Raw genomic sequence first — 24,174 nt, forward strand, 5'->3', positions numbered from 1 at the left:
AACTGTTTCTGTAGTTGGATAGCCATTCACAGTCTTTGTTTAATCCTGATCTGATGGTGTCAAATTTGCAAATGAACTGGAGCTCAGCAGTTTCTCTTTGGAGTCTGGTCCTGAAGTTTTTTTGCTGTAAGATGGCAACCTTTACATCTGCTATTGTGTGGCCAGGGAGGTTGAAGTGTTCTCCTACAGGTTTTTGTATATTGCCATTCCTGATATCTGACTTGTGTCCATTTATCCTCTTGCGTAGTGACTGTCCAGTTTGGCCAATGTACATAGCAGAGGGGCATTGCTGGCATATGATGGCATATATAACATTAGTGGACGTGCAGGTGAATGAGCCGGTGATGTTGTAGCTGATCTGGTTAGGTCCAGTGATGGTGTTGCTGGTGTAGATATGTGGGCAGAGTTGGCATCGAGGTTTGTTGCATGGGTTGGTTCCTGAGTTAGAGTTGTTATGGTGCGGTGCGTGGTTGCTGGTGAGAATATGCTTAAGGTTGGCAGGTTGTCTGTGGGCGAGGACTGGCCTGCCTCCCAAGATCTGTGAAAGTGAGGGATCATTGTCCAGGATGGGTTGTAGATCACTGATGATGCGTTGGAGAGGTTTAAGCTGAGGACTGTAGGTGATGGCCAGTGGAGTTCTGTTGGTTTCTCTTCTGGGCCTGTCTTGTAGCAGGAGGCTTCTGGGTACACGTCTGGCTCTATTGATTTGTTTCTTTATTTCCTTGTGTGGGTATCGTAGTTTTGAGAATGCTTGGTGAAGATCTTGTAGGTGTTGGTCTCTGTCTGAGGGGTTGGAGCAGATGCGATTGTACCTCAGTGCTTGGCTGTAGACGATGGATCGTGTGGTGTGACCGGGGTGGAAGCTGGAGGCATGAAGGTAGGCGTAGCGGTCGGTGGGTTTTCAGTATAGGGTGGTGTTAATGTGGCCATCGCTTATTTGTACGGTGGTGTCCAGGAAGTGGACCTCCCGTGTAGATTGGGAGCAGGTTGATGCCAGCAATGCCCCTCTGCTATGTACATTGGCCAAACTGGACTGTCACTACGCAAGAGGATAAATGGACACAAGTCAGATATCAGGAATGGCAATATACAAAAACCTGTAGGAGAACACTTCAACCTCCCTGGCCACACAATAGCAGATGTAAAGGTTGCCATCTTACAGCAAAAAAACTTCAGGACCAGACTCCAAAGAGAAACTGCTGAGCTCCAGTTCATTTGCAAATTTGACACCATCAGATCAGGATTAAACAAAGACTGTGAATGGCTATCCAACTACAGAAACAGTTTCTCCTCCCTTGGTGTTCACACCTCAACTGCTAGCAGAGCACCTCACCCTCCCTGATTGAACTAACCTCGTTATCTCCACACTGATATATACCTGCCTCTAGAGATTTCCATTACTTGCATCTGAAGAAGTGAGGTTCTTACCCACGAAAGCTTATGCTCCCAATACTTCTGTTAGTCTCAAAGGTGCCACAGGACCCTCTGTTGCTTTTTACAGATTCAGACTAACACGGCTACCCCTCTGATACTTAGTTTTACTACTTAACCGTTTCAATTTTTTTAGATAAATGAATGTAGAGCACTGGGTACATCGCATACTTTTAAAATATTAAATATCACTATCTTAAATCTGACCTTCTCAATACATTTTAAAAGCTCAACTAATCTATCAGATGTCAGAAGGTAAACAAATGTTCTATCTGCGACAGATATCTCTAGGAGGAGCAAGAGGGAATGTATGCAGTTACAACCCAGTACTTGTCACAAACTGGAAAAAAGTTAAACACTTTCACAAGTTACCCTGGGGAGAAAACATATGTAATTATTTTGTATTAACCTGAAGGAAAACCATAAAAGTTTAACTACGATGCCATCAAAGAAAAACACCAAAAACCTAATCAAGACATTAATGATGTCTCTGGGTATAAACGCATGAGTCTATCTACTCTATTTCGGTTCTCTAGAGTCCTATAATTCCAGCATCTGCCCACCTTTTGGGTAGGCTTACCATTCAGTCATGGAAAAATGAATGGTCTTGATTACAATAAAGATCAGATCAAGAAGTTGAATGTGCAAATGATTACAGCATCTGCACCACTATACTATATTTCTGCACAATTAGACTATCAACATTTATATTGTGCTAGGCTACAATGTGGGAAAAATGTACCCCTGCTCTGAAGAGCTTAACAGTCCAACAGACAAAGAGAGACCAGGGGCAGGAAAGGGATACAAACTAAGAAAACAAGCAGATTGATAGTAGGCATACATGTCTGTTATGTATCTGCTTACTCTCTACTACAAAAACTTCGTTTTAGGGTATTTTGAGGGGTGACAACTCATGGGTGAAGTAAGAGGGAAGTGAGTAAAGCAAGCGGACAGCAGAAAATGCTATGTGCGCCCAGGGAGAGTGTGGGAGGATAGCTGAAGGACTGCAGTGGTAGGAGAGGGACGACAGCAGTACAACAAGTAATAAAGAAGGTCACCAGGCCAAGTTTCAGAGTTGAAACGAAGGATGATGTCAGAAGGTGGCAGCGACATCTCCCTGTTATTGTTGCTCTCAGTTCAGAGAGAAAGCCACTGGGCCCAATGCCCAAAGTGGGCCTCTCTGACCATATATGGGAGGGGTTTGGGCAGGAAAGCTCTGGACTTATTCCCTGCATCCTTGAGCATAATTAGTGCTGGCTGCTTTAGAGAAGTAGTCATTCTCTGAAAAAAATCTAGCACAGGCCAATATAGAAGACGTTAACTAGATCATTAGTATTTCAGTATAAGAATGCCTTTGTTCAAATGGTACCTCCTCTACCAGAATATACACATTTCCAGGTCTCAGCACCCAGAGCAGAGAGCCAGAGCCAGAGCCAGCCCCATGGGACAGGTGCCACTGTTTTAGCATGTACTCACTTTCCAATCCCCACACCCCATTCCCTGGGCCTTACCTTTCAGCATCTCCAAGTATACTCATGCAAGCTGATGTAATGAAAACTACACTTGGCGACCTTTCAGTGACTTATTGTTTTATTCCCCCTTGCACCTCTGTTATAAAATTTATTGAAAATTCCTATGCCAAAAATCATACTCTTAATTGGTGGGATATCAAAATAAAAGCAAAATGGGGCTTACCACAAAAATTAAGCCTCAACTGTAATTCTGCCATTCCCTTATCTACCATAGAATCTGGCAAGAGTTACTGACCTGATCCTCCAGTGAGAGTCAAGGATTCTCAGCCCCTGGTGACCTACTTTAATTCTAGAACAACATACTTTGCCATAGATCAGGAATGGCCAAACCCACTGATCCTCCGAGCCACATCGACAATCTTCCAAAGTTCAAGAGCCAGAGCTTCAGCCCCATGGGAGACGCCTGGTGGGGCATCAGACCCACTCCTATTGAAGCCCCGAGCCCTCAGAAGTGTACCCCACGGGGCTGAAGCCCCAAGACCCTCCTCCTTGCTGGGCAGATGCCAGAGGTGATGGGGTCACATGCCCCCCCCAGATTTTTACCAGGGCTTCCTGGGCCCGCTCAGTCACGTAGTGCTGCCAGGCCCGCTCCTTGCCACGGCAGTTGCTGGAACCAGCAACCTGGGAGCTGCAGCCCGTGGGGAGAGGCAGCAGCAAACAGCTGGGAGCAGCAGGGAGAGTCACTGATTTTGCTGCTGCCTTTCTCCATGGAGCTAAAGCAGCGGCCCCTCCCTACAGCTCCCAGCTGTTTGCCGCTGCATCTCCACATGGAACTAACACCTGGGAGTTGCAGGGAGGGCCCGCTGAGTGTAAGAGGGAAGCGTGCCTAGGGTGGGCTTGACTCAAGCTGTTGGAGGAGCCCAAACCTTTAAATTGTGTCCCCCCGCCCTCATCAGGCACCAGTCATCTCTGGCAGAAGCTTCTACACCCTCACTAAAACTTGGAGATGGTTCAATATGTTCAGCTGAAAGTTACAGATAAAACAGGTGTATTCCAGTTGCTGAAGAACATGTTTCTACATAGAGTAAACTGAAGACACAATCTTACACTTGTTAATCACATCACGTTAAGATATTTGGCATGTACAACAAAAATCATTGCCAAATAAATTTATAATCAGACATTTGAAGGTGTGAACTTATCTGTATTAAAATTCTCCCATATACAGTACTACATTCATAGGCAAGTCATGCTATTTTTTATTCTGGCTTGATGCACTGGCCAAGTATGTTTATTTCATATTCTTCAAATTCTGTCAGGCAATATGATTTTAACTGCTCAAAAGGCATTTTCATTGGGAAATCAATCGGGTTTGCAACACATGCAGCACCTTCGTTAGATTTATCACCATGCTACTTCTACAGTAGCTAGGTTCACAGTAGCTATGTCATGAACCTAAATAACATAGCATCACTAAATTTTTATATTCACTTGTGTATTTATATATTATATATAAATATTATGAAATTAGCTATAGCAGGTAACTACAGAAGTTATTCCCTTTTAAAAAATCATGTTACTTTCAATAAAAGATTCTATCTGCACCCCAGATTACACCCATGTTCAAAAGTGGGGGCACGGCCTCTGGCCCCTCCGGTTCCAGTGGACCCTCCCCCCACACACACACACACAAACACACTTCTACAAAGCTTCCGGCACCCTTGTACCCCAAGCCCTGCCACTCCCTGGCTCCGGGCCTAGCACTTGGGGGGGCTAAAGGGGCCTTGGGCTGACTGGGGTGGGGTGGGGTGGGGAGGGGAGGAAGATCACAGCACTCTCCTGACCATGGGGCCCTGGGCAGTCACCCACCTGTAAGGCTGGCCCTGCCCCCCCTCAAATTATACTCCTCCCCCATACCATGCAACCCTCACATCTGTGCTGCCCACTGCTCTCTGGCTGCCCAACTTTGAAGGCAGTGTCACTGTCAGCAGCAGCGCAGAAGTAAGCGTGGCAATACTGCGACCTCCCTACAACAGCCTTCCGACCCCCCACAGCCCTCTTTTGGGTTGGGACCCCCAGGGTTATAACACCATGACATTTCAGATATTTACATCTGAAACTGTGAAATTAACTATTTTTAAAATTCTATGACTTTGAAATTGACCAAAATGGACTGAATTTGGTAGGGCCCTATACACTGGGCTTGGAAACATACCACCCATCTATTCTACCCCCTCCGATCTGAATCGGAAATATTCTATGATTTTTCTTTACAAGGAGGGGTGGCCACAGGAACGGCCCAAAAGTCTCTAAGTGGCAACCAGTCTCAGTGGGAGCTCAGCCCAATGTTTCCTATTGTAACTGGATATATCTGGTGTGGGGATCATAGCTTGCGCAAAATTTATACACACACGATATCAAAAGCAGAAAATATAGAAGGGAAGACATAGTAAAGAGGGTACAGGACTTGGAGCCACTTGAGGGGCAAAAAAGGAGTGCCAGGGAATCATGTTTTCTGGTCTCAGATATAGGGGCCTCACAGAGATAAGAAAAAAGATCTCAGGAGCATGCAGGAAGGGGCCATCCAAGGTGTGTGCAGAAGATCTGGGGAAGCATACAGAAGGTGTATGTGAAATCTGGCAAGGCAGAGTGGTTTAAGTTTTTCTATATGGATGAAAGACTCCTTTGTTTCATCTTCTATTTCCCCATGTGTCATATACATCTCTACCCCAATATAACACAAATTCGGATAGAACGCGGTAAAGCAGTGCTCCAGGGGGGCAAGGCTGCGCACTCCAGCGGATCAAAGCAAGTTTGATATAATGCAGTTTCACCTATAACACGGTAAAAAAATTTTGGCTCCTGAGGACAGCTTTATATCGGGGTAGAGGTGTATTCCCTTCCAGCTATCTGCTACACCTTGCTAAACACTAACTGAATATTTCTCATTATAAATTATTTCTCTGAACATTACCGCCATCAAGTGTTCAACACATGCACAGACTATGTCTAGTTCCATATTACTACAGCTTGACCATCACTCTGTCACATATTCAGCGGCAGCTCAACTTTCTCTTCCTACCAGCACAGGATACTACAGCAGAAACTAGCAAAAGCTAGAACGTCATATCATCACATCGAGTGCTCAAGTTTATCATGCAAAAGAACCAAGCTTAAGTCCCATTTCCTCATTCCCTGAGCAAACCAGAACCACAGTCCATCAGGAAAAGGGGAATGTGTTAACATATAAACATTGTGTCCTGTGCAATAAAGACAGCCCCTGTCTCCAAAATTTATGATGACACTGATGGCCTCTAAAGGAAGCTTCACCAAGTATACCAGTCACCAAATAATGAATGACACAGAATCAGTGGGGAACAAGTCTTGTGGTTCTGTCAAAAAAAAAAAAAAAAAAAAAAGTGGACGACACAGCCTTCCCTTCTCTCCAGAAGTAAAGTTACTTTGATCCTCTAACTCAGGGGACGGCAACCTTTCAGAAGTGGTGTGCCGAGTCTTCATTCATTCACTCACTCACTCTAATTTAAGGTCTCTTTCTATAAGTCTATAATATATAACTAAAACTGTTGTTGTATGTAAAGTAAATAAGGTTTTTAAAATGGTTAAGAAGCTTCATTTAAAATTAAATTAAAATGCAGAGCCCCCCGGACAGATGGCGAGGACCTGGGCAGTGTGAGTGCCACTGAAAATCAGCTCGCGTGCCGCCTTTGGCACGCATGCCACAGGTTACCTACCCCTGCTCTAACTAAATCATTAGTTTCAGGTTACAGGAGTCTCTTGCAATCTTTGAGCACATCAGATTGCATCTTCAATGCCTTACTTAATTTGGATCAAAATTCTCTGTAAAATCCCCTATTCTGTAGTTTGTTATCTCTTGTAGCATATCATCTCGGGTCATTATTTAACACTGGTATGTAGACAGGGCCCAAAATCCCTAATAAAAAACAGAGTCCTGTTGTGCTTGACACTCTACAAACACACAAGACACAATACAACAGGAGGGAAAGGAAAATGATATGGATAACAGCAATAGGGACAGTTTTACTCACTGACAACATTCACTAGATTGAGACATGGATTAATGTGTATTTTAATTTCTTCCACTCGGGTCACAAAACTAATGAATTACTTAGCTGCCATTGACATGATCCTAACAGAATATTAACAGAGTATTTTTAAAAGCAAAATCTAAAAAAATTAACAAAATACTACACTGAAACATGAGGTTCAGGAGGGGAAAACAGCCAAGTTTACAGTTCAATCATATATTGGTGGTCATGTCCTCAACATTACCCTAACATGCAAGTGTCTAGCATTAATTAACTTTCATTTATGTCTGTTGAAAAATGATACTGTACATTTCCCTTTCCTTTTAAATTAAAACATTTGAGAACAAGTTTTAATGAGGTTGTGAGAGGCAAGATCTGTAACTTGATGGGAAAGGATATGAAAACACTGTGAAATACAAATGTTATTCTCTAATAAATGCCAATACTAAATCTCAGCTCCAAGAGAAGGGCACAAATAGAACTACCATATAAGCACCTCTTTGCGGTCTCCATATGAGCAGAGATTAATAAGACTGGGACTTTACAGCTTGGAAAAGAGATGACTGGGCGTGGGGGGAGGAAGATATGATAGAGGTCTATAAAATCATGACTGGTGGAGATAATAAATAAGGAAGTGTTATTTACTCCTTCTCATAACACAAGAACCATAACATAACACCAAATCAAGTTAATAGGTAGCAGGTTTAAAAACAAAAGTAGCATTTCTTCACACAACGCATAGTCAACCTATGGAACTCTTTTCCAGACGATGTTGTGAAGGCCAAAACTGTAACAGGATTCAAAGAACAACTAGATAAATTCATGGAGGATAGGTCCATCAATGGCTGTTAGCCAGGATGGGCAGGGATGGTGTCCCTAGCCTCTGTTTGCCAGAAGCTGGGAACGTTGAAAGGGGATGGATCACTTGACGATTACCTGTTCTATTCATTGCCTCTGGGGCACCTGGCATTAGCCACTGTCGGAAGACAGGATACTAAGCTAGATGGACCTTTCGTCTAACCCAGTATGGGCATTCTTATGTTCTCATGTCAGCTGATTGACATTAACAGTGATACGTCTATGGAAGGGAGACAAAAGATTTATTCCCCTCACTCCCTACCCTGAAGGGAGTGTTGCTTCCAGACTGCCTGAGGAAGGCATAGGGTGAAACCCAGATACTTCATCTAATCCACCCTGTAAGGACATTCTTTAGATGCAAAGAGAGAAGAAAAGTTGTGGGCTCATTTCGTAAAAAATAAACAGCAGGACTGTATCTAAGTAAAAGGGAGAAATTACTACAAGTACTGGGATCCAAAAAAGCTAAGCATTCTGTTTATGGAACTCTACTCTTTATATTTAGACAACATTTTCAATGCAATGTTTTAATTTGCATTATTAATTTACAGTTTGGGGTCTTAAATGGCATTATAGTTTGCACAGAATCTTCTTTAGAGGTATAGGTGGACAGAGACTTGGAAAAGAACAGAAAGTCAAAGTCACATCAAATCTTAAAGGCTGATAACTCAAGTATTCCAAGCAGCATGCTACTCACCTGCAATTGTATGTGCATAAAGTCTGCTACCGAAGGTAAAAACATGTAATTCATACAGCTTGGCAATCTTTTCTAAGAATTCCTTGCAATGAGGACGCAAACGAGTATGCAGCATAGGTTCACCTCGACCTAACTGGAAATGGAATATTCCCTAGAAGAGAACAAATAACCCCATAGCAAGACTTATCAAGTAATTAAGTTTAGTACAAAAATAAACATGCCTAAAAGCACCTCCCTTTACTTCAGTTTTATTCGGCGATCCTACTTCAGCCCAATTAAGAGGAATAAGATTTCCATTTGGAAAATATTTGACCCAAAGCATATTTTGGTTTTTATACAGCAATACAACACATTTTTGACTTGCAGTAATTGTTTCAATGTTAGAATACTGAAAGAGTTGCCCAGGCTTTCAAAGGTTTGTTTACACAACAAATTTTAAGAAAATATCCAATCAAATTTCTTAAAGGGTTTGTTTTACTCTCAGTGATGTGAGACACATTAGTTTTACTATTTACTGGGCTGAAAAATAAAACAAATGGCCAATTAGTGTTGAATGAAAAAAATTGTACCTATGAAAATTCATAGGTACAGTTCTGGAAGGGATTTACAGAAATGTCAGAGTAAGCTGTGCACTCATTTATGAACCCCCTGAATACTTGCTTTACAAGCATGGATTTACCCAGCCACAGACAGTCATTGAACTATGCAGGCCATTTATTTTATTTTGCTGTCACTGATCCCTCTCTGATGAGGGAAAACCTTAACTAGTATAACCTTGTTAGGCATGTGGAAGTGTAGGGTGGATAAAAATCAATGATTAAAAATAAAAAAATAAATAAATAAATAAAATAAAAAACCCACGGACTTTTTTGATCAAATGCTTTTTGAGGAAAAAAAACTTATCTAAAGATAGCTTTAATTAAGATCCATTATAGCTCAAAGATATCGCATCGTGGAATAGGGATTATAAATTCTAATTTTATAGTATGAGACAATATATTCATGTAATGTTTAAGAAAAGTTTTGTAAATGAGTTCCAATAGTTCATGCATTAGGGACCCAATCTTATGGGATTCCGGGGGCTTCTGTATAGATTAATCTACCCAATGGGACTCAGTGCTCAGTCAAGAAGATACCATCAGAGATGCTTAGTTTTGCAGTTCTCAAACTGTGGATGTGTGTCTCCAGAGATAACATGCTTGTTAACAGCAAAAGTGGTTTTAAATAAATAAATAATAGATAGATAGACGTGAGAAATAACAGACCTCAACCCTATGGTCACTCTGCAAATTTGTGTACATAGTCAATCCCTTATGTCTCTCTAAAAGTGCAAAGTTTCAAAAAGTTCAATGAATAGAAGATTGTAGGAAAGGAATAGATCTGGACAACTAGAAGAAGAAGGGAGATAAAAGGGACAGGCAGTAGAAACAAAAGTGAAACTGTTTGAGGAGCATATTACAGAAATCTTGAGGTCTTTCTGAGTGTAGCCTTCATTGATTTGAGATCTACCATGCCATTCTCTCACTAGAAGCGAAAACATATAATGGCGGCAGGCCATAAGAGACCCACTTTGGGAATATTTTGATGATGTTCCTCTACCTGTGGGTAAGACAGACATGCATGCAAAATGCAAACAGCGCAACAAAGAAATGCAAGGCCTGGTTGCCCAAATGAAACATCATGAGACATGTTCCTTCACAGGAGGAAGCTGCGTTGAAGATGATGAAAGGAACATGTCTGAACATGCATGATCTTCAGGTTGGTAAACTTTTTTATTTCATACTTCTTTCTTAAGGACTGCCTGTCTTCCTTCTGGACTATTCTTGAATTCTCATGTTTGAGCAAAAACAGTTGTTACTCTATGGTACTATCATTTTAGATGCAGTTGTGATAAAAATAAATAGCTGAAGTAAAAGGAAGATCTACCTACAATTTCACCTTTAAAGTAGTACTGAGTGTCAGTGAATGCAATGAGTAATACTAAATGAGCAGTATGGTAATAATAATTAAATAACTGCATTGATTTATTTTGTTTAGGAGAATCCATCCTCAACATACAGGATTCTGAAGACTATCCACCTTCAAGATCACCATCATTTTCTGTAGTTTCAGAGTTATCTGCTAATGATAGTGTTTCAATCACATCATGTATGTCACATAGCCCAGTATATCACTTGTAGCAAAAAGAAAAAAAAAAAAAATCTCAATAATCCAGAAACAAACAGAGCAGTTTGTGATAAGAACCAGCAGATTACAAAAAGAGGTATTGATAAACCGGCAATTTTTTTCATGCAACAAACTCTCCTTTCCGTATGATTGAGGACCCACACTTAATTAACATGGTTCAGTCATTAAGACCAGGATACAGTCCACCTGACAGAGCAGATGTCGCAGGCAAATTGCTGTATAAAGTGTATGAAATAGAAATTGAGCAGTGTGCAAAAGGTCTAGAGGGTAAAATTGTTAACCTGAGTTAATGTCCACAATGATCCTGTTGTATTGCTTGTGTGACAACAGAAGAAGGGAATGTTTTCCTTACAGAAACAATGATACATCAGGAAATGCACACACAGCAGAATATTTACAAGAAGTAGCAGTAAAAGCTATAACAAACAAAAAGAATTATTCAAATGTCTAGTATGTAGCTTGGTCACAGACAATGCTGCAAATGTATCCAAGATGAGAAGAAATTATTTAGAAGAGAGTGAAGAGAGTCCTAAGCTAATAACGTACGGTTGCAGAGCTCATTTTAATGCATCTTCTAGCCAAAGACTTCAGTGTTTCAGAAATAAAGGATAATGTTGTTGAAATTACAAAATACTTCCATAACAACCACTTTGCAGCAGCTCCTCTGAAAAAAGCAGGAGGAACCAAGCTAACTCTCCCACAAGATGTGCAATGGAACTCAGTAGTGGACTGTTTTGAGCACTATATCAAGAACTGGCCTAATCGGATGACAGTTTGTGAACAAAATCGTGTCACAGCCAAAGTTCTCAACATTGGGCTTAAGAGAAATGTTGAACACATGCGAAGTACCCTGAAGCCTATTTCTGTAGCTTTGAACAAAATGCAGGGAAATAGCTGTTTTATTGCTGACGCTGTTGAAATTTGGAAGGAACTGAGTGAGATTTAAAAAAAGAAATATGCAATGACAGAGTTAAATTACAAGCATTAAAAAAAACGAATGGGACAAGCACTATCTCCAGCTCATTTTCTTGCAAATATTCTCAATACTCGGTACCAGGGTCAAACTTTAACTGCTGAAGAAGAGGAGCTGGCTATGATATGGACATCCAGCAATCATCCCTCCATAATGTCAACTATAATAATAAACTTCAGAGCTAAGGGTGAACCATTCAAGAAATATATGTTTGCTGATGATGTTTTAAAGAAAGTTACACCAGTGACCTGGTGGAAGTCACTTAAGCACTTGGATTCAGAGACTGTTGAAGTGATAATCTCACTTAACAGCAGTAGCTTCTTCTGCCAGTGTAGAAAGAATATTTTCTTCCTGTGGACTAATTCATTCCAAATTGAGAAATCGTTTGTGACCTGAAAAACAGGAAAGCTTGTTTTGCTTTTCCAGATTATAAACAAACAGGAAAATGACGGTGAGGACGACTGAGTTAGCTGCAGAAGCCAATATTTTAAGTTTCTCATGTTGATCTGGCTGATGTAGTCGAATTTAATTTTTTTATTTTTAAATATTCCATTTAACTATTTTAGTTAAACAATTTTAACAAAAACAAACCTGGTTTTAAAAACCTTAAATGTTTAACTAAATTCAAAAATTCATGTGCTTGTTTTGTTCAAATATTATATGTTTTCTGTTGAAGAAAATAATACAAAATACTCAATGTTGTTGTTTTAGTTAAAAGAACAATTTAAATGTCTGTCTGGTGATGTTCTCCTAATACAGGATGGCAAGAAAATCGTCCAAATATTAATGATTAACCTGTTGAATTGGAGATTGAGAGGTGAACTATGATTTCATAAAATATCTGCTTCAAATTACCTTTGGGAAATGAAATAACCAAACAACCATTCATTTTCTGATATAGCTATAAAACTAGTCTGAAAAGTTTTCAAAATAAAACACTTTGAAAATGTATAGTGTGTACCTTCTAAAAATGAAACCTACATCTATCTCTGAGCTGTGAAGAATATGTATTAAGGTTATAACAACCAACAAGAATGCACTTTTATGTAGACATCCATGATTAAATTGAGTCTTCCTGACTAGTGATTTAAATCAAATCCACCCAGTGGAAGCATGAATTTAAGTTACTCTATTTGTTTTAAGGTTTCCAGCAAGGAAACATGAAAACAAACTGTCAATTTTTATCTGTGCAGGTGCTTACCAACTTCTCTGAAAGGAAACAACTTAACACTTACCTGAAAGAGCACATTAATACTTTTTTTGCAAGCGAGGATGAAGACAGAGTTGGGAAATCATCTGGTGTTATCCTGAAAAGTCACTTCTAACAACACTCCCTTAGGAGAATCCTGTGCACTGTTTCTAAGTGGGGGGGGGGAGAGGTTCAGGGAAAAGGAAAAGTGCTAAGGGACAGCAGAGAGAATTTCTTTTTGGTAAATTAACTGCATCAGAATGTTTGACCTACTAGCTAGAAGTAACACTGGAACTATAAGAGATGAGGGGGAAAAAAAGTCTCTTGAGTTAAAAGAACAGTACTTGTGGCACCTTAGAGACTAACAAATTTATTAGAACATAAGCTTTTGTGGGCTACAGCCCACTTCTTCAGATGCATAGAAGGGAACATATCTTGAGTTAGTTTACTTTGTGTATAGTCATTTTCCCCACGTGCAAGAATCTTTCACGCAGCAAAAAGAGACAGAAAAACATGAAATGTGATTGCAAAACCCACAGACTGGCAGACACACACAGGTGGACATGTAGCATCCAAGGTACTTTTAACTTATCTTCTTTGTTTTCAAGCTGAAGATGCCCTACTAATTAAGAACCTAGAAGCTTAGACCAAAGATATATAGTAGGTTTCGTTAAACACTGTATGAGATGGGACAAAGTTAACCTAATCTGAACAGAAATCTTCATTTTATTTTTAATTAAAGACACACTGTTCAGCTATTTCTTTCTAGTGCTGTAACCTGAAAAGCCAACACTGTATTAGCATGAAAACCAAGAATTAAAAGTGTTTAGTTTAGCTTTGTTGACCAAGCTGACTAAAACAGAAAGCACAGAACTATATAAATGATGAAAAGTAAATTAGTTACTTTCAAAAAAATTTTCATTAGTTAATGAAACACCTTGATTTAAGTTGAAATTATTTTTAAATATGCTTTATAATCTTGTCCCCCTCATGTTTTTTCATTCCTTGACTAGCTTTTTTCCTACATTTTAAAGTACAACGTGCATTCTTACAGAACCGTCACTTCATTAGAACTGAACAGAAAATGTCTCAAGTCACAGTAATCGCAAGAATAGTAAATAATATTTACTTTATTAGACATCTGTTGGCAGTGCTGTTCTGTCGTATGGATTAATGTCTGGTCCAAATCTACCATCAGCACCAGCTTTCGATTTCGGTGTAGTCGCTGCTGGTCTTCCCGTCCTAGTTGTTCAGCTTGCTATAATAAAGAGATTTACAGACTAAGCATAATCTGAGACAAGTCAATGAAATTGAAAATAAAATCAAATTTATGACTCATCAGAAGACCAAATGCTCAGTAACTTCTGAAGAGATTTTGCTGCTCACCCACTTTACTTTCGCTAGCTTTCCCGCCATTTTTCAGTAAAAGGAACCACATAATTTATGTATAAAAACCTATCAAACACTGTTGTCTTGTATTAAAAGCAGCCAATCTACACCACATATCAAGGCACCAAAAACCATTAAAGGCCAAGATTTTCAAAAGCAACTACTACTAGTTTTGGTGCACAATTTGAGATACCTTAGCAGAGCCTGATTTTCAGAAAGAGCTAAGCATATTCAAAAAAAAATCAGGTGCCTCAAATTGTGCATCCAAAAACTGAAAATCACTTCTAATAACACTCCCTTCGGTGTGTCCTGTGTCTATGGAATAAAGTATCCAAGTTAAAAATAGATTAACTCCAGTATATTCTTCTATCATTGACACCCCAGGCAGAGAGAAGTTACACCAACAGAGTTTTGGACAGTAGGGTTTAACAAATAAAAATATACAAGTTGCAAATGACAAAAAGAAGAAACAAATAAAATCATATTTAGCTTGTGCTCCAAAAGAGAGAAGACGTGCTAGAGGAAATAACTGATGTTTGTCAAATGGAACAAATGGGAGGATTTTACAAATAATTTTAAGCTCCAAGAAGAGATTTAAAATCAATGGCTAGTAAACAAATTTAACATTATGTAAAGCTGTATTTGACCACATTTCTTTGAACTAAAGAGATCCATTTGTTTCTCCCTATACAAGTTTTAACATACTTACAAGTTGTTATAAGTAGAAGACCAGTTTATGTTTTATTATATCTCCTTATTTAGGAAGTTTACTGAAATGCTGGTCACCAGCCAGTTAAGTATGCAGGTAATTTACGTAAGTTAAGTTTGAGTTTTTAAAAGGCACAAATGGGAGTTGGGTTGTAACCACCCTTTGTGCCTTTGAAGAGCTCGACCAAAATTGGCATCTTTTTATTTGTTTATAAACTTCTAAAACTGAAAGTGGTAAGAGGAGGGGGAAAAAAAAAGAGAATAAAGTAGTGGAGAAGAGGATAGAAAGAATAATAAGAGAGTTAGTATAAAAGAAAAAAAGGAAAGAAAGCTGGTGAAAAAAACAGGGAAATAGGAGGGTTTTTTAAATTATATTTAAAATAATCAACTCTTTTTCCCAAAAAAGGCCAGTGAGACAGGAACATTCCTGTTTATTTTAACATCTTCACTGCTCAGAAGTTTTATTGCAATATTTAGGCCTCACAAGCTTTTCAAATATAAAGTTTATGTCACAGATACTAAAATGTTACTGAAGACAACGGATCATTTCTCTTTCCTTTCCCTTGAAATGTGGAGAAACTGGGTTTCAGAGATATTTCAGGCTTTGGAGGTTACTACAAGTGGTGAAAATAAGACTTTCACCAATTGATGTGTTTCTGACTTTTCAGAAACACTTATGGAAAGCAGAAGATGTCAAAGCTACCACCACAAGGGCATCATAGCCTTGCAGTAAGTTACATTAAAATACTGCAGAATCAGATGTGATTGCTAATGTAGTTCTATAATCTACATCAGTACATGCTAACACTATTAGAAAAAACTAATTACTCAATACATGTCCATAGTGCAGACTTGCAGATCTTAGTTATACTTACTGAAATCTCAGCTTCCCTCTCAAAGTGAGGCCAATGCAATATTTTATATTAAATGGGCACACCTCTTTGAGGAATCCCCACTAAATGAAATCTCAAACTGTGGAATAAAAGTAGTGCGATTCAACTTGCCTCAGAGCTAACCATCAGTTCTGGAACACTATGAACCATAGATACAGTTGCTGTGGATAATGGCACATTCTGTTTTCCATTCTTGCTTTGTAGCCTAATCAAACAGGGAAGAAAATCAAAGTTTCAGTCAAGTACATTTCAGTGCTAACAATTTCCATCAATGAAAGCGGTTAATTATTAAAAACTGCAATGTCAAATCAGCCACTGTCAAAAATCAGGATTTCCTTTAATATATTGATACAGTATGGTACACCCTTTTTCAGAGGATCATTACAGCACCAATTACTGAATAAAATGGATGACGCTTGCTTATAATATCATGCAAGTATAATTATTTTCTGTAACTTTTGTTACTGGAACTCTTAAGAAGACTAATATATAGAATATAAAGATGAACATCAGGATTAAGTTATCTTTTATTAAGTTTTACATCCGTTGCATTTGCTCTCATATACACATTTTAGAACTACTGAATACAGATTTAAAAGGACATCAATAAAACAGTTTATTTAAAATTTGAATGATTAACCTAGTGTTAATCAAAGGTATGAGATTAAATTTCTCTTCTCCAAAATAGCTGTTTGAACTTACTTAAAATTACTCACTCCCTGCAGCCACAATAACTTGTATGCACATACTTGAGAATATGGGCAATGCTATTACATACCAATGGCAACATGGCTGCATTCCCTGATTCTTTATACAAAGAATGTAAAGAACTACTGTACATGCCTTGCTTCTCTCTACAGATACCTTCTACAGGACAGATTACAATGTGCAATTCTTCTCTGAAAACTCACCAAGGAGTGACACCACAAGGTAGCATGTTGGTATCTTAACTTCTACATAAAATGGGTTAGTTTACAAGCAACTGCCAGCCTGGCAACCTCATCCTGAGATCTCTATGCCAAGTTCCTATATTTCTGGTTCATGCCTCACTACCCCCAATAAAGATTCATCAGACCAAATTTCACCCTGTCCTGTGTTTTCAATCATGTTTCACAAATATTACTAAGGACAGAATCTGGTACTGCAACTGGAGCCAGAATTAAGTTCGTTCTCCCATGAGCATCAAGTCTTCTGTTAAGAACATAAAAGGAAAGAAAAAGGGTGGGGAGGAAATGTCTCACAAAAACAAACCTGTACATACACAGGAAGCAGACCTTTTAAGACTAGAACCCAATTTAAGGGATGATCCACAAAACAAGCGAAAATAATTACTTTCCCCCTCATTTTTTATAGGCTAAACTGATGTAAGCAAGGGGTCTTTAGAACTACAGCAGACACAGCCAAACTTAAGGTCTACAGGGTCTGTGCAAGCTTCTCCATACAGCTCGTATAATCCCATTGCATCATGACATGCAGCACCACCCAATATTCTACTAAGTGGTACATTATGAAAGAATTATGCAAAGTTACATAATGGGAACAATAGTCTAAAAAAACTGCTTGACTCGTTTCATTGAGTTACGTAGTATTTGAAAATACTATGGATTTCCCAAAATTAAATGCAAGTTTATTATCTATTCCCTTCACCCAATCTATAAAATGCATTTCACTCTGTCTCTCCTTCCTCATCTCTTTGGTTCATATTCTAGTGTGCCTCCAATAGTTTATTCATACAGATATCTAGTCTCTTTTCTAAAAATACATTAAAACTCATTTTATTTATTTATTGCACATTAATATGAATGTAACAAGGAGACATATCATTGATTGAGACACTTAACAAGGTATGGCTTTGTGCTGGCTGTGCACCCATTTTTCAAATCAGGAAGAGTGGTGAATCTTTAAAGTTGCATCTAGTGTAATTCCGACAAGCGTAATACAAAGTTTTCCCCGCAGTACTGTCATTTATCACTCCCAAGTTCAACCAAACCCAGAAAGCATTTTGAACAAAGTAAACTGATAATGTATCAAAGCAGTTCAGTACTTTACTGGGAATATAGGTGACATTCACTATATAATTCGACTGGGTTAATCTGGAAAATATTAAAATTATTATACAAGGAGCTAAGGAAAATTACAGTAGAGGTGATGCTATAATTAGGATTAGGGAGGCAATCTCATTCTAGCACTAGAATCAGGTACGTAGATTTAAGGCTTGCTTAGCATTACAATACAGCTATATGTTATTTTTATTAGATGCCTATTTTCTTTTACCAAATTAGTTATTTGTTTTACAAGATTAAAAATTTACCTGCTTTAATTCATTAAAATTAGAAAAATTTTCACTTGACCAGAGCTCGGAGAGCCGACTACTACCCGGACTAAACATTCCAGTGCGTGGGATCATGAAGACACACACTTCTGAGCAACTGCACCAAGTTATCAGATTTAAGGTCTCCACAACTTCACTCAGGATTGTATCATTTCTTACCTAGGACCACTTATTGTAAATATATGTAGTCAACAACCAGAAGATAACCAGCTGTTAGTGGGAACTATCAAGGAAGCAAATGAATTTCTGCACTAGACAAAGAACAAGCTTTGTTCTTTGCTTTCACATCTTTTTGAAATACAGAACACTAACTAGATCTCTGCAGTGTCAAATTCGTTACACAGAACAGAAATTCAAACTTCAGTATTCTAGCCATTTATGCTGGCTCATCTAGTTTTATTTATACCCTCATTATTGTGGGTTATTAGATTAAGGATTCTTTTGTGTACAGTATATCTTAAAGCAGTTCCTTTCAAATGAAACTATTATTAAGCAATATCTTTTGATAATTCACATGCTGCATTAATACCCTTCTATAAAAAGGCACTTTAACGACTGCATTAATCATGAGTAAGGCTACGAGTCAGTCACGGAGATCACAGATTCAGTGATTGTGTGAGAAGTCTGTGACGTCCTCAAAATTCCACCAATTCAGCTCCCACCTCCTGGGGGGGCTCGGGGGGGGGGGAGAGAGCCCAAGCCCTGCCACCTGTAACTTAGTTTCATGGGGCCCCCTGTGACATGGAGCTCCAGGCAATTGCCCTGCTTGCTACCCCCTAATGCCAGCCCTGTGTACATTTCTGTGATTTTATTGTTCATTGCCCACATTCTGTCTGTGACTCTTAATAAAAAGACCTGTGCCAAAACCTTAGCCATGAAACGCAGCAAGAACAGAATTGCTTCTATGCCATGCACTAGTGAATTTTCAGTGCACGGTAGCAGGTGCCACATAGCCAGTTAATGTGCAGGATTCTAGTGTGCTGCATAGATTTACACCTCAGCTTGTCAGGCATTAACTAGACTATCTAAACAATCCCTAAGTTAATTAACAACCTTTGCAGTCATATAGTCTTTTAAAAGTTACAGCTGAACTAAATAGACACTATTTACTTATTTGGGTTTTGTGACTAGTTACATGTGAACCTAAAGGGAAGAAAGAAGTTATTAATTTAAAAAGTTGCTCTACACTGACAGATGTGCTCCTCAAGTAGTACAAATATCAATTCAGGATGAAATCATGTTTATATAGTGCTTTAAATACTGTAGTAAACTCAGCTTTCTGAAATACTGGCATGAACTTGCTGATCTCTACTCTAGCAGTACAGTGATATCTAGAAAGGTTTGTGTGTACTGGCTTCTCTCCCTGTCCCAGAGTGTCAACTTTTCGCTTATGAAATATTGAGTGCAATTACATGGATTTCTCCATCAATAGCCTGTACAATACTTTCAGATTCCAAGTTATTCTTATACCCTTCATTCATAGCTGCTAGTAGCAGCTGAGGTCCACCACTTTAGAAGGGACAGGGAAAGAAGAGAATCTAAGATCAACGACATGTGTCAGTGTAAGTAGAAAAAAGCCTAAATATACTTACTGAGTCAAGTCCTGGCCACATTCTGCGCACAAACCTTTCATAACAACAGGATGGCTACATCCTTCCAGTCTCACCAAAATGCCTCTGAAAACAAAACAAAAAACCTTGAATTATTTAATAAATGCTGATTTATTAAACATTTAAAATTAATAGCAATTCATCAATATCCAAAAACCAAATCAAGTCTGAAGTATACATTTCAATTATGATTAAAAATTGCTTTGAATGGCCCAATCAATAAGAGATGTGTAGTTTGGCTCAAAGGTTTAAGAAGAGGCCAGTTAAGTATTACTGATTGAATAATTCAACTAAATCTTTTTAAAAAAACTCCCAAATATGCAATGGTGTCAGTTTAGATCAGGGGCAGAGATTACAGATGCAGTATATTAACCAAACAAAAGTCTGGCCAAATAGTTCTTCTCAAATTACAGTTAGATACAACTTGCTACTTACACACTATATCCCACTAATCATGAGAGGAAGGGATACTGATTAAGTTTGGATTTAATCTTTGGTTCATTACTTTCTTGTTTGGGGGTTAGGAACATCTACTGGTCTAATCTTTTTACATGACTATTTTCCTTTAAGACACAAGTGCTTAAGGTCTCTGATAGGCACATTGTGTGAGTAGCGCAAGTTGAAATGAAATATACAAAGCATCATTTAGCTTCTTAGGCAACAGGTCAAAAAGCACAAACTTAAAACTTGAAATGGAGAGACCTTAGTCCACCTCTGAGACCAAACCTTGTCTACAACATAGGAAGCCTGCATACACAGCAGGCAGACTCAACTGTGATGTGACTAAAGCACTTCATTATTCAAATCCAACTCTCAAGCTTCAAAACAGTTTTAAAATATAATGGATAATATTGCAGATTCCAGAATGCTAATAATACTGAGACTTTTCCCCCCCTTTTGGAAAAGCTGGATCAGTCAAGTCAAGGTTGTCAAACATTTTCATAATGAAGACCATATACTTAGAGAAAGACTGTCTCATGGACCACTTCCTTTTCTCTAGGATTATTGATAGTATAGCCCATCTCTCCTCGTCCTGGGAACCAATCCATTAACATCTATCTGGCAATTATTTATGTGGAAAATATATGTATTTTTAGCTTTTTTTGAGGGAATAAATTTTGTCCTTTTAGTAAGGTAATCTTATTGGCTATTTTTCCTTTTAATACCATTTATCCTCCTATTTGTTCCTTTCTCACCCCCCTCCGTCTGTACTCTTCTACCAGTTGGTAGCTTCATCCTTTTCCTTGTACAAGTTTCCTTGTTACCCTCTCCTCTCTCCCCTGCACCTAATTTCTGCACTTCCATTCCTTCCCCTGGCTTGACATTCTATTTCAACTGGTTGCTAAGAGTTTCATCCCACTGATGCATGAAAATGGCTCCTGTTTTCTCCCCACTCATTTGTTTTTGGAACCATATACTAAGAACAGGAAGGCCAAAAAAATTGCACACTCTGGGGATGTGCAGCAGGAACACTCAGAGCTCAACAACCCAGGTAATATTTGTAATCAGTAAGTTCATATGGCTGAGATGAAAAACCTGACTCTACTGATGGCATGTTAGAGAGCTCAGCAGCTCCATGGACCTAAGCTACCAAGTTCAATTTCTGAAAACTCTGTAGGGGGAATAGACATTTTGAGGCCCAGAGCATATAGAATTTGAACTGAATATGCCATGTTATAAAAAAATAAAAATAAATCACAGTTAAATGCATTAGTATCGATTTGTCTTTCCCCGTTTCCCTCCCTTAAATCTACATCACTAGATTCTTTTAACAGAACCAGAATTTTCAATCTACAGGTTAAGAGATGTTAAAGTTGTCACATATGATACAAACACCACTAAATATGATATATGCACAACAGGAAATTAATTTCTGATATTTGAGTTGTTAAAAAAAACAAAAACCATGATGCATGTTTGAAATCCCCTTGTTAATCCAATTCTTTCATAAACCATCATCATCTCCAACACACATTCTGGAGGGACACAAGACAGCACCCAAAAGCAGGAAAACGCATTTGAGAATCCTGGACAACGCAAGTTCCCCAAGCATGACTATCATCAACTGGGTGAAATTTCTTTTTAAAAATGGACTACTGAATGTCACAAAAAGACAGCCAATACAATGAGACAACTTTAACTAAGGGTATGCACCCACCCATTTTTTTTTTTTTTTTAAACAAACTTGGGATTGCAACTTTTTATAAGCAATCATGTACTAAAGCTGCAGATTTCAAGACTCAAGTATGTAAGTGTGAGAAAATAAATGAGTACGGAAGCTAACTAGAATAGCCTGCTTTAGTGTAGTGCAGAACTTTAACACAGCAGAATGCCTATGAACTATTTGGGGATTGAGGAGTTCATAAAACAATCAAGACGTTCACAAAACTGAACATCTCAAAATTACAATAGGTTTAGTATGTAAATTAATCACTGAAAAAATAATAAATTCTATATAGAACAAATGGTAACACACAGGAAAAATCAGGCATGCTGTGTTGGAAAGAACTGCATTTCTTTGCTGTCAAATTTCTCAGTCTTTCCTATGTCTCATCTCTGCCCAACAGTAGTGTTGTTTTTTTTTTTTTGTTTGTTTTTTTTTTTAAAGGTTCAGTGATCTTAGAGAGTCTTCTTTTCATTTAAGAGCATCCTTGCAGACACAGTACAGCATCACCATTCATTCCTGTCCCTGGCTTGTTCTCCATTATGCCCAGCCTGGTCATGTCACTAAATGGCAAGATGTATGCAGTTGATGGTCAGGCTCTATGTCAAACAGGCCTTGGTTGTGTTTGCATTCTATCTTTTATTTGTCGTCTACAGTGTTTCTACCATCGTAAGAGTCTCCATTAAACCAATCCCGTACCCTAATTTCACATTCTGCTCTCCTAACTTCATTTGTTTTAAAAATCATTCCACTTTACACCTGCCATTTTCTAGACAACTCTCAGCTCCAGCCTTCCAATGTCTGTTTCCTTTAATGCAGCAGCTTCCAGACCACAGAGTAATACTGTTGTTACACTGGTTTGACACATTTTCACTCTGGTACCAAACAGTGCTTTTATCAGTCCAGAATTTTATTAGTTTCTGTACAGCACTTGTGGCTAAGGCACATATGCTTTTAAATTTGTGTTGATGGTTCCATCAAGGCTCCTATAAAACTTCCTAGGTACACATAAGATTCTACTTGGTCTATAGCTTCACCGTTGCTGCAGTGCAACACTAGCTATTGTCCCTTTTTCAAGATTCAACCACTTCATCTTCTTGGGATTTATTTTAAGTCCCAAGTCTACCAGTTTTCCAAGATGGCAAAGAATATTATCATTTATTCAAATGCATCTGCCAGTTGTACAACATCATCTGCATAAGCTAAGGATCTTAACTCTAGATCATCTGACATCACATCCTCCAACTCATCTAAGAATGCTAATGGCTAGTTTAAGAACCTGATGAAAAGTGGCAGTAATGCTATGCTCCCTTGCCTTACACCAAAATTTGACCTGAACCAGCTCCTTGATTTTCAACCACTTCTTACCGCACTCCAGGAGTCTTCAGACATGGCTTTTATAAATTATAAAATGGGTGCAAAGTAAAGGCTGAACAGACCACCTGACCATCCCTAACAATGCTAAATTTTTATTTCTTTTTGAGTTAGGAATGGAGATGTTATATGTAAAAAACACCATCCTATTTCTAATTTCAGTCTATTTAACTTTTGTTTTTGTTGACAATTTCCAGCCTTCCCAACTGATGTGTAACGCTCCAGCTATATGTGATTTTCAAGCTTTGTGAACGGATTCACTGCCAGCTTTACTTTTATGCCAAGTAAGTCTCAGTAGACTATCATGAAAACAAAAACAACACTGCAGACAATAACAACCCCTAAAAGGGAAGGAACATCACAGTTTCCCCACTGGGAAATCAAAGAAGAGATGGAAACATTAAAAATTTAAGGACACTCTCTACAAACTTGTGCAATATGTCATGAACCATCGTCAGCTTTTTACATCGAAGTGTATATTCCTAAACACCACCAAAAAGAAAAAGTCACACTGGCCCTCAAGACAATCCACTCATCCAGGGCAAGAAAGAAGCTTTCATGGATAGGTCCCAGCAGTTTCTGCAGAATTTAAGTTTGCATTTATAGCCTTTATGGTTGCAAAAATAACTTTCCAAATATTCAAGTAAGCAGTGCTGTTCTCCTACATGTGCAGGGGCATTGGAGAGTTGTCTGTCTGCAGATTGCTTTGCCAAGCTGCACCAGAGTGAAAACTGACTAGGTTTCACTTCACTGGTACTATCCAGAATCTCACTGACTTGATTCTTGCCAGTTAAGCTGCTGCCAATTTCACTCTGGGACTACTTAGCAAAGTT

General features: G+C 38.6%; 1 protein-coding gene across 5 annotated transcripts in view; it reads right to left on the reverse strand.

Annotated features, from left to right (window-relative positions):
• Positions 1–24,174, reverse strand: part of CTDP1 (CTD phosphatase subunit 1) — a 185,426-nt gene that overhangs the window by 154,483 nt on the left and 6,769 nt on the right. For all 5 annotated transcript variants that reach the window (XM_034762484.1, XM_034762480.1, XM_034762482.1 and 2 more), the window contains exons 2-5: positions 19,786–19,869; positions 15,973–16,066; positions 14,001–14,129; positions 8,523–8,673 (exon numbers count right to left, since the gene is read on the reverse strand). In XM_034762484.1, coding sequence (XP_034618375.1) covers positions 8,523–8,673; positions 14,001–14,129; positions 15,973–16,066; positions 19,786–19,826 — 415 coding nt within the window. In that variant the 5' untranslated portion in view covers positions 19,827–19,869. The remainder of the gene's footprint in view (positions 1–8,522; positions 8,674–14,000; positions 14,130–15,972; positions 16,067–19,785; positions 19,870–24,174) is intronic.

The sequence above is a fragment of the Trachemys scripta genome, chromosome 2, assembly GCF_013100865.1.
Source record: "Trachemys scripta elegans isolate TJP31775 chromosome 2, CAS_Tse_1.0, whole genome shotgun sequence".
Lineage (NCBI taxonomy): Eukaryota > Metazoa > Chordata > Testudines > Emydidae > Trachemys > Trachemys scripta.